The 13,613-nt window shown below is 36.7% G+C and overlaps 1 protein-coding gene across 1 annotated transcript in view; it reads left to right on the forward strand.

Annotated features, from left to right (window-relative positions):
- LRP1B (LDL receptor related protein 1B) overlaps nt 1-13,613 on the forward strand; it is a 288,470-nt gene that overhangs the window by 171,898 nt on the left and 102,959 nt on the right. Inside the window, exons 41-48 of the mRNA XM_041473230.1 lie at nt 670-862; nt 2,010-2,135; nt 4,130-4,258; nt 5,642-5,761; nt 7,360-7,473; nt 7,663-7,812; nt 10,326-10,448; nt 12,188-12,307. Coding sequence (XP_041329164.1) covers nt 670-862; nt 2,010-2,135; nt 4,130-4,258; nt 5,642-5,761; nt 7,360-7,473; nt 7,663-7,812; nt 10,326-10,448; nt 12,188-12,307 — 1,075 coding nt within the window. The remainder of the gene's footprint in view (nt 1-669; nt 863-2,009; nt 2,136-4,129; nt 4,259-5,641; nt 5,762-7,359; nt 7,474-7,662; nt 7,813-10,325; nt 10,449-12,187; nt 12,308-13,613) is intronic.

Raw genomic sequence — 13,613 nt, forward strand, 5'->3', positions numbered from 1 at the left:
TCAGAAGGGAAACTGTAAATGTGAGATTTTTAATTCTGATATATGGAAAGAAAGAACATATGCAAATATTTTACAGGAGCCGTAGTTTTGATTAGAATCAAATTCATTGTATTTCTAGAAATTTTTTTCAAACCTTACTATATAGTGATCTTCAATTCATTTTTCCTTCTAGGTTTTAAATTAATTATTACTATGGTGAGATTGTAATTTTTTCTGAATGGGGAAACCTGAAACATTTATTGCCTAGGGTTCAAGTTTCTAATGTGATAATGTGGTGAGCACTCTTCAGTTCTAAAGCTCTTCAGTTCACTTTGATTCCTAAAGACTGAATTTTTAGACTTTCAGCCATGCTGAAAGAATCTCTTCTCTCTTCTGTTGGAGCTATTAAGCAGGTAAAGTGTTGAGTAGGTATTTTTACAGGCACATTTAGATAAACTGTGTTTTTTTTTTTAATTAAGGAACAGATGCCTGGTTTTCTGAGATTTGATGCCTGTGGCATCCTTTTAACACATTTTAAGTGCTGTTATCTCATTTCCCCAGGTGCTTCAGGTATAAAAGTATTAAGTATTTTGCCTAAACGTGACGGGAGTCACAGTTTGCACTTTAAAATCCTCTCATTCAGTGATAGCACTTCCACTCCTGTTTCTTTTCTGCACTTTTGCATTTTAGGTCATTGTCAAGTCTGGCCCAGGCACATTCCTCAGCCTGGCTGTATATGACGAGTACATCTTCTGGTCAGATGGAGTGAGGAGAGCCATCCTGCGTTCCAGCAAATACACGGGAGGAGACACCAAAGTTCTCCGCTCCGACATCCCGCACCAGCCCATGGGAATCATCGCTGTTGCCAATGACACCAACAGCTGTAAGATACATAGCAGTTTTCCTAATACCAATATCATTCATTTCAGGGATTTTGCTTAGTTTTAGCCGAGTTAAAAGTTTATATGGTGTTTCATAAATTCTTTCATTAAGAAAAGAAGGGGTATAACTTTTTCCCAAGTATTTTGGTTTGAAAAGACAGGTGTGTGCTAAAGAAGGCAGGAGCCTTCCTTCAAATGGAAAATGTAAATCCACTCTCTCCAAATTATTATAATTTTGAAATTAAGTGGCTCTCGGGCAAATATATGGGAATAGGAATAACAGTTCTTTACTAGGAAAATTAAAATACAAATGCAATAGTACAAACAAACAAAACTAAAAAAAAACAAACCACTTACAGAGTCAGAATACAACCTGACACCTTGTGGGTCAGGGTGGTGGCACAGTCCCATCCCATGGGGGCTCAGCCCTCCTGCAGTGCCAGCTGTGGTTCTGCTGGAGCAGGGATCCTGCACAAGGGGGGAGTTTCCCTCTGAAGGTCTGGGGTGGTGTAGATGGGCCTGGTCTCCCTCTGGGAATGCAGGGGAGAACAAAGCTGCTCCTCTGGGAATGCAGTGACCAAAGGCTGCTGTGCTGTTCCAGGCTCAGATTGTATCCAGGTGGGAATGCTTGGCTCCTCCCCTGGGCAGAGCTTCTCCCAATGGGATTGATGGAATTTTATCAGCCATGCAGGGACACTCACTGGCCATGAATGGAAGAGATCTCTTGGAGGGAGGATTGGTTGTGGAAGAGATAAAGAAAACTGCCCAATGAACAGAAGATAACTGCCCCACCTCTAACAGATGTCAAATAGAACACAGATATATCTTACAACCTAGGACAGCAAGTAAATAAGTGTTATTCAGAATGTTCTGCTGTGGGCACTGTGCTCAGTGGTTAGCAGTTAAATACTTTCCTGTCAAATTTCTGCAGTTTTGAATGTTGCAGTTTTTTTAAATTATTATTTTTCAGGTGTTTGTTTATCTTTAGCATGCCAGCATCTGAGGGATGTTGACATTTTCATCTGACTGATAAAACCCGAATCAATTGCCCATGAATCTGAGATATGGTGACTTTTGCTCCCTCAAAGACATTGGCCACTGAAGCAAATTTAATAAAATAGAGTTCATCTCTTGTCATTTGTCTTCCAGGTGAGTTATCTCCCTGTGCACAAATGAATGGAGGCTGCCATGATTTGTGCCTTCTGACGCCTGATGGACGAGTGAACTGCTCGTGCAGAGGGGACAGAGTCCTGATAGATGATAACAGATGTGTGAGTAAGTAATGGTGGCTGACACGATGCTTTTCTGTGCTGTGAGGCACTTGGCTTTCATAGGACATGGCCCAAGCCATTAATTTTATTTCTTCTGTATACTGTAAAAATTAATCTGGCTATTCACCACCAACCAAGCTTTTAACTCTTTTGTGTTGTAAGCCTTTTGGAGGGCTAAAAAATGTTCATACTCTCCTTAAACTCCTATTATGGTAGTGGGTTGCTGTTTCCTATTAATGGGATTTTTACATGTTTATCACAATTACTGCTGAGATAGATAGAAGTATCTGGATGTATCCTTCCCTAGGGTTATGTGGGATAAGCTACTGAAGTTGTACCTTAATTAAAGCACTTTCTCACCTATCTCTCTATGTTGACAAACCAGTGATTGGCAGCGGAAGTGAGAGAGGTTCAGTAGATTAATTCAAATGCCTAACAATTTATTTTATAATTATATGGCATTTATATTTTCCAAATGCATCGCAACTCTTAAAATTGCTCTTAGGTAAAACCATGTTTAAATTATCATCTAGGACATGAAATAAGATTTAATCTTCTAAATTATTCTGTAGAGTGTTTGCAGGAAATGTTGATCTCAGCTATCAGGAAAAAAAAAAAGACATTAAATGATGGGGTAGAGTAACACAGAAGGGATGGAAACAAGACAGACTAGAGTTTAGCTTTGAGATCAAAAGTTCTTTTCTTCATAACAGAGCTGCAAGTGATACTCAATAAAATTGAAAGTTAGCAATTCCAGCTGAGAAAAGGAATTAACTGTCCTTTCACAATGTAATTAGGCTGTATAACTTACTGCCAGTCAAGAGCCTTGAGACAAAGCTGCAGTGAAATTCTAAGAGGGAGAGATGATGATATGGGTAATGACTACTCCGACTACTTACTTGTCATCAAAGAAACCATTTGAAAGGCGTTTAAATTCTTTGTTTCTGCAAGATGGAGTTTGAAGCAATCTCTACAAGTGTGTCCAGTTAGACTCAAACTGAGGGCAGGTTATATTATATATACTTTTATTATTTTATTTTTTTCTAAAGATTGCAGTCTAAGATGCTGAACTAGATTAACTACAAATGCAATTGATAATTATTCTGCATAAGTTCCTACAGTGCTAGAAAACTGAGGGAAAAGAGATAAAAATGCTTCAAATGTAAAGGACTAAATAAATCATTTTCAAGACCAGATCTCACCTTGTTCTGAATCTGTTTTCAGCACTTTTTCTTCACGTTTCAATCAAATCAAGAAATGTTTTCAATTTATATTGGCTTGGCTATTGCATATAACAGACATTGGTTCTTCCTGAATTTTTGCTGAAGTGATTATAATGGAAACAAGAAAGCAGCATAACAATTGGATATAATTTCTCCATTGTTCTTCTTCTTGAGTTGTCCTAAATGCTCCTCATTTCTTTCTCTTTGATGTTTTGGTTAGAATCATGCTCACTAAGTATGACTTATCCTGAAGTTCATGGCCAAACTGTTGTATCCAATTTGTGAAATGTCTTTGTTTCTTAAGTAAAAGAGGGAAAATTTTATGTGTGCACCTGGTTCTTTTCTAAAATAATCGATAAATCATCCACTAGATGAGAAGGGGAGGGTTTTTGTGTATAAAAGAAAAAAGTAAAATGGAAGCAGCAGGTTTTCTGCCTTGGAGTTTAGGCTGTATAATCCAAGCTGAGGGATGGGAAGGCATGGGTGAGTAGAAGGAAGCTGAGCACAGTAGTTCCCAAGTTCTTACCTTATCAAAATGAGTGCTTGTGGATTGTTTCACTGCATGTTTCTTCATGGATATTTGTCAATGTATTTTCTTTTACAGGTTCTCTTTGTAGTGGCTTTTAAATTCTGATGCCATGGTGTGTTTTACTGTTTTGTACTCAAGTTTTCAAAATTCGTGTAGGTCAAAATTGAAATGCAGCCAGCATGTTTTCTTATTTTCACTAGTTGTAAAAGCTTTTAAAAATTACATGTTAACATGGTTTATTTTTAGGTAAAAATTCTACTTGCAACATCTATTCAGAGTTTGAATGTGGGAACGGTGAATGCATTGATTATCAGCTGACTTGTGATGGCATTGCTCACTGTAAGGACAAGTCTGATGAGAAACTTTTCTATTGTGGTGGGTATTTCCATATCTTTCACCTTCCTGTTGTCATTTTGGTGTTAAACACACTTAGTTTGCTTCCTCTTATTCACATCAACTGCTCGGCCAAGCTGCCCAGGAAGAAAATGCCAACACACATTAAGAAAACCTTGACATGACCCAGAAGAAATTAAATGAGAATGTTTTTTTCTTCCAAACTTCATGTATTAACTGACATATTTAATAAAAAGCATCTCAAATGTTCTCATGTTCCTGTCTCTAGAGCAAAAATAAGGAAAACCATGGCTAACTGCTTTTTTAAAGATGGAAGATACCTTATTGTACAGTATTGTAAAATATATGAATTCTAGCTATTAAATGTATAAATAGATTTATAAATACAAGATTTGTTGCCCAGAGGAGCTGTGGCTGCCCCATCCCTGGAAGTGTCCAAGGCCAGGTTGGACAGGGTTTGGAGCAGCCTGGGATAGCAGAAGATGTCCCTGCCATGGCCTGGGGTGGAAGGAGATGATTTTTAAGGTCCCTTCAAACCCATTCCATGATTCTGTGATTCTGAGAACAAGCCATTTGTCTGTCCATGGATTTGCCACATAATTTTATGAAGGACATTCTATTAATTTGCAGTGTGACAATGAACATTTTGCCTCATTTAAATCAACCAAATATTTTGCTACACACTGGAGAAAAAAACAGGAAGAACTGGGGTCCTTTCATGCACTGGGTCATATACAGGGTGTTGCTTTCTGAATCTGATAAAGAACAGAGTGCTGGACTCATTATTTTGAATAACCAATGCAGTGAACAATATTATTGTGACTTCTGCAATAATTAGGGCTTTAGTAAATCAGTCCTGAATTTTCAAACATATAATTATATGTAAAATTAATACATTCTTCCATAGTGTTCTTGAGCAGAATGCTGTTGGTATTGGTGCTCAGAAATCCAGAAACCTCTCTGCAAATATTTGTTGTTATTTTATTCTCCATTTATTCCTGTTTTGGTTTAGGCCAAATTTGATATGCTTCATTCTGTGTGATGCCACATGCAAACATTCTCCCCAAACAAGTGTGTCAAAACAAATGCATTTAAAGTATATGGGCATTTTGTACCAAGGTAATGAAAGCTGGGAATCAGGCCATGCTTTTTATTTTTTTTATTTTTTTGTCATTCTTCCTCATCATGCTTTCAGTTATTGCTCTTTATCCCTATATCAGTCCAAGTTATGGACTGCATTATGCTGCATAATGGATGAATGATTTCTGAAGTTTTGTTTTTTTCCCCTGTAGCTTGGAATGCATCACCAATTAAAATATTGCCGAGGAATGTTTGTTTGGATTGAGGGTAAGGCTGTTTTCATGAGGTGTCAATCCAATCATGAGCTGCTATTTAACTTTGCAGAAAACAGAGGCTGTCGGAAGGGCTTCAAGCCGTGCTCCAATCGCCGCTGTGTTCCCAGTGACAAAGTCTGTGATGGTGCCAATGACTGTGGTGACAACTCTGATGAATTTGACTGCAAAGGTAAATGGCATCTTATTTCCAAGGTGATTTCAGAATATTGCTTTGTAAATACTCATTATGCAAATAGGAGTAGCTGGAAAATAACGTGTGATTTAATCAAATGATGGGATTGATGCAAAGGCTGATTTTGGTTTGCACCTACAGTCTTCTAGAAGTACAGTGGTTTTGACTATAAAATATACATGTGCATTATACATGTAATATTTTATGTTTTATATGTGTAAAATATAAAATACAGATTCTGTATCTTCTGCGAAATAATGAGAGAGTCACTTTACTGCAGACAGCTTGAAAGATGGTGATTTCTTCTCTGTATGTGCTTCTTCTCTGAAGTAGGAAATGCTATATTTCTCCGCTTCCCAAATGCGTGACCATGTCCATGTCCTTTGCAATTCTTGCTAGAATTGTTTTCCTCTTCATATCAGAATTGTTTTTTGATTTATGTCTTTTAATATGAATATTTATATCCGTGCAATGGATATATGCATATATATCCAATGCATGTAGACCAGCAAGCAGACCATACAAATCCTTAGCTACAGTTCAGAAGGGTTGGCAGGGATATTATTCCACGTGATTTATAGCTAAAAGCTAAGTAGCTGTAGTAACAAGCATTTTCTGAAGGCATCAAATTATTTTTAATCATTTATCTAGATATAAGTGGAGCGAAAAACATATAGGTAAGAACCCCAAGCTGGTTTTACAAGAAATAAACCTGAGATTCATGGATGATCCTGAAAATGCTTCTTTCTCCCTCAGATGATGATGTGGTGGTTTCAGTTCAAAATCAGGTGGAAACACCAATTTCTTGTAGTGGTTTTGGTTTGCCAATCTGGGATTTCGTCAATTTTGATTTCCTGGCCAATGCACCAATGAGCGTGGTGGGTTCAGTGCTGGCCAATCACCATTGCACTCACTTGCTGCTGTGAGATAGGATTAGGAGAAAGGCAAAGCAGGCTCAAAACTTCAAAAGGTTATAAAGAAAAATTTATAGCTGTGAGATAGGATTAGGAGAAAGGCAAAGCAGGCTCAAAACTTTAAAAGGTTATAAAGAAAAATGTATTAACAGTAACTAGAAGAAAGAGTAATAAGAATCAGAACAAAACCTTCAGAACACTTCTCCTCCCCCCACAAACTTTTCTTTCCCACTGACAATGTAAAGAAACCAAACCTAAAATTTCAGTAAGTTTACCACTTCTAGAAAAATCTTTCTTCAGTTCACTTAGGGAGAGAAGTCCCTCTTGTTAAGGTTGTGGAGACTTCTCCACAAGAAAAAAACAGTTCTCTCATGGCTCACAATTTTTTTTCATGAATAGCAGCCGCCTGGGGAAATCTGCAATCGTGCAAAACCAGGACACTTGATTATCTCAAAATGAACTGAATTACCTAGAGTCACTTTTAGGCTAAAAAATAAATTAAAAAATTAGCAACTTTTAAGGTGTAATAAACTGCAAATCATGTGTCTGCTGGAAGGAACAGTGTGTTCTGAATGCCTCATTCTGGAAGGCAGAAGGCTTAAGCATCATCATGTGTCTGATGTGCATCTGAAGAGTGTGTTTAGCACACAAATTTACATCCTTTATAACCATATGTTGCAGACTCGTCGTGTGCCCCGACAGAATTCCGCTGTGCAGATGGGGTTTGCGTGGGGAAATCGGCGCGGTGCAACCAGATCATTGACTGTGCAGATGCCTCGGATGAAAAGAACTGCAGTGAGTTTGTGTTCGTGCTCCCTCCCAGCAGCTGCTCCCTGATTATTCCTTGTTATGGAGCAGTTCATTCCTGGGTGTTGCTGTTTGGGATTCCAACACCTGCGCGGGCTCCTCCAGCCCCACGTGAAAATTAAACGTTGAGGCTCTCAGGCTGCGTTAGGTGTGCGGTAATTTTCTGTCTCTTTCCAGATAATACAAACTGTACTTACTTCTATAAACTTGGGATAAAGTCTTCAGGATTTATCAGCTGCAATTCCACTTCTCTCTGTATACTGCCAGAATGGATTTGTGATGGGTCTAATGACTGCGGAGATTATACAGATGAATTAAAATGCCCAGGTAACTGTAAAAAAAGTTTTGAAAAAACCAAACACAAAACATTAATTTACCTTTTAAACAAAGAAAAAAAGTCCTATCTGGGGAGACAGAGTGTTTCTCATTGTGTTGCAAAATGTTTATTTGGTCAATACTGATTTATTTAACATAGAGATTATTACAATGCTGAATGCAGTTTATTCACCTTTATTTTGTGTTTCCTGGGATTATGCAAATTATTACAAATGAATACTGACTTTTTTCTGAAGCAAACTGTAATGTCTAGCTTTCCATTTTCTCCAGGTTAGGCCTGTCATTTATCATTTTTATTTAAGTAAAACACAAGTCATTAAAATGTCAAGCTCATCAAGCATCAGCATAATCACTCAGAAACTTTTATTAGCTGCTGCTTTAGTGGGTGGTATTTCTTTTCTTGCTGACTTGTTTTACTTTCTCTTTTATTTGGTGGAAGTCCTTGGAATAGGCTGCCAGGGTAGAATCCAGGGTTATTGCTTTTGTGATAGCAGCCAGGAGAAAGGGATCATGACAACTTGAGCCCAGACACAGGACTGGAGTTCTATTTAATGTTAACCAATGAATTATTCATAATATTTGATTCTTACCTAATGAAGGAGGGCATTTATGTGTTTGCTCCATTTTTATCCAGAACTCCTCGTCTGAGTTTGAGAATATTAAATACAAAATGAAAACATTTTTTGTTTCTATTTGTTTTTATAATTGATTCATTCTAGATTGAAATTAACCTCCTGTTGACCAGTAACTCTCTTTCCTCTAGGAACTAGTGTTAAATAAAAATAAATATTTACTAGATAATAAATTTTATTCATTTGTAAAATTAAAACTTTTAATTTTTTGTTGTTCAATGCCATCAAATTTTTGCATAGTAGTGGACATAATCTGATTATTTCTATTTAATATTCTCTTTATCTGTATGATAAACCTGTTGTGTCACCAGAAGGTTCTATTAGAATTCTCATATGCATTGTGCCAAATTTATTGACAAAAATATTACCAGGATCCAGAGGAACCTGGGACTTCAGCAGAATAGTCAGCCAACCTGTCTTTAAGAACTTCCATTAGTCCTATAAAATAGATGCATATTAAGTTAGGGTTTTCATTCTAATCTCCATGTTCTCTAGATTATCTCTTAATTATGAAGAATTTATTGTATATAACACTTCATTAAGGTCAAAATAGTTTAATTTACTGTGTTTTTAGACAAAGAAAGGGTTTTTTTTTTCCCATACCAAGGAAAATATTGAGAGCAGTGTGCTACAGCTTTGGTAAACTAATGTTGCATAAGTACACTAATGTGCATTTTATTCCATTGTCCATTTATTTGTATTACTTCTCTCTGAATTCCAAATGTGTGCCAAAATGTTCCATCATTTTAATGTGTGACTAATTGCCTGGATCATTCCTCCCTTTACTTGGAAGCAATACCATTCCCACTCAGACTACATGTGATTTCCTTTGCCATTTCATTCAAAACTGACCAGCTCTGGCACATTAAGTTTTTGAGTGTTGTTTCTGTTATGAATATTGTAATTCCCATTAGCAGTTTGGTTCAGTGTCATTGTTCTTACAGAAAATTACAGCAAAATACTCATGGAGGTTAGCTTTGCTTAGGGAATCCTTAATATCTACCAAGTCATCACAGATGTTCCACTTCTTTCTTTAGTCTTTGTTTTTGTTTTTTTGTTTTTTTTTTCATTCATACAGCTGTAGCAGCCATAAATGTTTACTTTACCTTTCCTTTTAAAAGAGAGGAGGCTGAAAACAAATCCAATACACTGAAGGAATAATGAAAACCATGGCAGAGAGCTTCAGTGGTCTCCAGTGCTTGGAATTCAATCCTGGGCTTTCCCAGGACCTTGCTTAAAATTTTGAAAATAAGCTGTTATTAGACTAATATTTTGCTTGCATCATGAAACTCTGCATGTGGCATGTTTTCTTTCCTCACTCCTGGTTTCTTAATCATTCATAAACGTCAAATTTTAAATTACTTTCTGACTCAACAAAATTAAAAAGACAAGGGAGAACTTTTTAATTTCTGGCCAAGTCTAAACCTCTGGCTCCAGCATCACTGGTTTAGCTCCTGTTAGTGCATGGATGAGATTTGTGGCTTCTCCCAGTGACAAAAATACTGCCACAATTAGATTATCTTGTAAATGACAGCAGAAAGTTCAGAAGGGCAATTTCTTCAGCTTGTGTAAAACAACAAGCAATGCTGACCTGCCTGACCTCAAAACCTGTAAACTGAGCTACTTTCCTCTCTAGGCCTTTTGATTTAGTTTGAAGCTGTGCTCTGATTCTTCTCCGAAAAAAATAAAAAATTGCTATTTCAACTCCCTAAACTACTTAGCAATCACTTTTTTTTTATTAACACAATTTTTTTTCCATTTTTAGACATAAACACTTTGTCCATCTGTATTCAGAAATTTAGCAGAAATGTATTAGGCTCCTAATCATACTAGTAGAGACCATTTTACATTACATTCTTTATTTTATCACAGTTCAAAACAAACCCACATGTGAAGAAAATTATTTTGGTTGTCCTAGTGGAAGATGTATTCTGACCACCTGGCTTTGTGATGGGCAGAAAGACTGTGAGGACGGAGTAGATGAATTGCACTGTGGTGAGCATTTTGTCTTATTTGTATTTCTCTAGTCACTAATGCACTTTGGAAACAAAGTGTGCATTTATATCTCAGAGATTCTATAAAAGCGTCTTTAATGCTGTGTTTTCAGATTCAACTCTAATACTTCATGCTGCCAATACCTTAAATTCTATTTTGTGCCAGAATGAAAGCCCTTTAATTTATTTTTTTTCTCTTAAGGATGTATTTATATACAGGGTTTTCTATTCATTGAATATTTAACAATTCCACTAATTCTTCACAACTCCTCATTAAAAGAGTTTTACAGAAAGAATGAATTTGAATCAGTGTCTGGGGCCCAGCAGGAAATACCCAAACCTCAAAGTCAGCATTGCTTTGCATCAGAGGCGATACAGATATAATTGTTTAAAGTAATGACAAAAGTGATGTAAATAAAATACAGCATGAGCTGTGAACTGGGTTAAGGGTCTGTTCTGTCTCAGATCGTTTCACATTCTTAAATTTTACCTAATTGAGGTAAAGAGCAGGTTGGTTTTACTCCTAATGAGAACTGTATTTTTCAGTTTGTATAGATTACCTGAATGGATTATTTTTGTCATGAAATTGTACCAGAGAGCAGTGTCAAATTTTTCTATTCCCAATTTAAATAAGACCTGAAATTTGGGGCTTTTTTCAGTTTTTTTGTGGTTTTTTTCATTTACTTCTTACCATGACTGAACATTTTATTACTTATTATTTATTTTATTACTCTCTTCATGACCCAGTTCCCACTGACATGCTTCCATATTTGATTTGCAGTTTTTATTGTATATTTTTATCTTATAACTTTGAAATTAGGAAGTGCTGTGCACTGTGACAATCAGAGTCCTTTTTGCTGGCCACATTTGTCAAGCATAACTTGGTGTTTAAATTTCCAGGTGTTATACTCTTCTGTACAATACTGTAAACTGAATTAGCTGATTTTTGTGGGCAAAAGGGAAGGGGGTTAAGTCAATGCTTCTTTCCCATTTTGAGATACCTGTTACAGTGCTCTCCTTTAAATTCAGATTTTAATACCTAAAATTCTTTTTAATGTTAATATTAAAATTTATTGTCATCAAAATCAGTTGCAGCAAAATAAACTTTATTCTTAAAGAAAGAAGCCTGGGAAAAATGCAATACCTGAATTTTTCAGAAAAGAATATCATTGATTTAGGACAGTTTTGCAGTCTGATTTTGAAATGTAGAAGCTGAGCTCTTATTTTCAATCTATAGAAAAGTGTAAATGGGATAAAGCAAACACACAGAAATTTTTCTTGTGAGAAAAAATAACATTACATCTTTTAAAGATGGAGTTAACTTCTGGAACACCAGGAGGAAGGCTGGGTTGGAAAATTTGATCTGTGCCCTCTCTGTCCTGCTACCCAAATAAAGCAATTCACTGTAGTTGTAGCATCTGTTAAATATGCAAACAAGGTTTCAGGTTTTTTAAGTGTTTATCCTCATCCAACTTAAAAAAATATTTGAAAATGTTGGAATGCCTTTTGGAATGTTTCACTGTTTACTTTTAAAAATATGTTGCTGAATGCAAACTCTTGGACAAACTGATAATATGCTGAATAACAAGATTGGGATTGTATGGACTTGGAGCGTTTTAATACATGGAAACTGGGAGGAGAGAAAGGAGCGGTGCAAAAAACCCTAAACTGTGCTTGAAACGGCAGGGAATGCAGTGACATTGTGAACCTAACAAATGCAGGGCCTGGTGTCATCCCCAGATTCGTCCTGCTCCTGGAATCAGTTTGCTTGCTCTGCAAACAAGTGCATCTCCAAGCAGTGGACCTGCGATGGTGAGGACGACTGCGGAGATGGGTTAGATGAGAGCGATGCCATCTGTGGTGAGTTGGATCTTTTAATTTCTGGGTTGGGTCAGATCGTGCAGAATGAGGGGGGCCACATGTTCCAATCCAAGGAGAGGGTGGGAGGGGAACAAGGACAGAATCTCCAAAGGGTGTGAGGGATCCAGAAGATAGGTTCCTTTTTATGGGAGCTGTACAATTTGTGTAATTCTATTGATGCTTAAAGAGTCTGGCCTGGAACAGAGTCTAGACAGAGTTAAAGGAATGAAGTAGGTATTTATTAAAAGGCCTTCAAAGGATACACCTTGGGCAGTGCAAGAGCCTTGCTGTGTCTCTGCCCAAGATGGACCCGAAATGGTCACAAAAATGGACAATCAGTCAGGAGTTTCCACACTTTTCTAAGTTTTGGTGCATTTACATATTGGGGTCAATTGTCCAATCACAGCTTCAGGTTATGAAGTCTCATCCTCTCAGTTTGCTCTCCTCAGTTTGCTGTCCTTTACACTTTTTGGGCCTGAAGCTGCAATGGTGTCCTTGGTTCTCAGGCTGGAAAAGGATTGTTTGTTCTGACTAAATCCTTTACACTTTTTGGGCCTGAAGCTGCAATGGTGTCCTTGGTTCTCAGGCTAGAAAAGGATTGTTTTGTCTGATTAAGCTGTGAAGAGAACTTAGTAACACTTCATATGAAGTTCTGAGTCACACACTGAGACAGTACAGAATCTGAAAAATAAGCTAAAACTTAAGGCATCATTATCAGTAAAGTTAGGAATGGCAAACTGGGTAAAAGGACAGCCAGCCCGTTCTCCAGTTCCTACCCTTGATGTAAAACCCCTGTTTGAGTTTTAGAGTGCCAGGTGCTCAAAGACCCTAAAGTTATTGTACTTTTGTATTAAGTTTGTTGGGGTTTTTTTCTAGCTCTTTCTTCTATTCCCTCTTAGATAAGTCAAAAATACTCCACTAAAATGGAAACAGCACATTTTCTACTAGTTTTAATTGGAATTTAATAAAATATTAAAATATTTTAAAAATATATTTTCTATCTTACTTATGCAAAAGAAACAACTTTTGCTTACTTACACTCATTTGCCATTTTTTGATATTTCTGGAATTGAACTTCATGTTTAAAAAATACTGGTTTTTCTAAGATTTACTTCCAAATGGAGGAAGCTTATAACCCTAGGGTATAATATTATCTAAAAAAACAGAAAAAAAAATTAGTCAGATGAATAATATGTTGAGTTAGTTGGATCAGAGCTGTCAGATATTTTTTGCTCCCACTACTGTTGTACTTGATACACATTGTTTTCTTCTCTGTGGGACTGATTAACAAAAGTTTGGAGTGCCT

The sequence above is a fragment of the Pyrgilauda ruficollis genome, unplaced genomic scaffold (assembly GCF_017590135.1).
Source record: "Pyrgilauda ruficollis isolate IOZ18807 unplaced genomic scaffold, ASM1759013v1 scaffold3, whole genome shotgun sequence".
NCBI classification, from domain to species: Eukaryota; Metazoa; Chordata; class Aves; order Passeriformes; family Passeridae; genus Pyrgilauda; species Pyrgilauda ruficollis.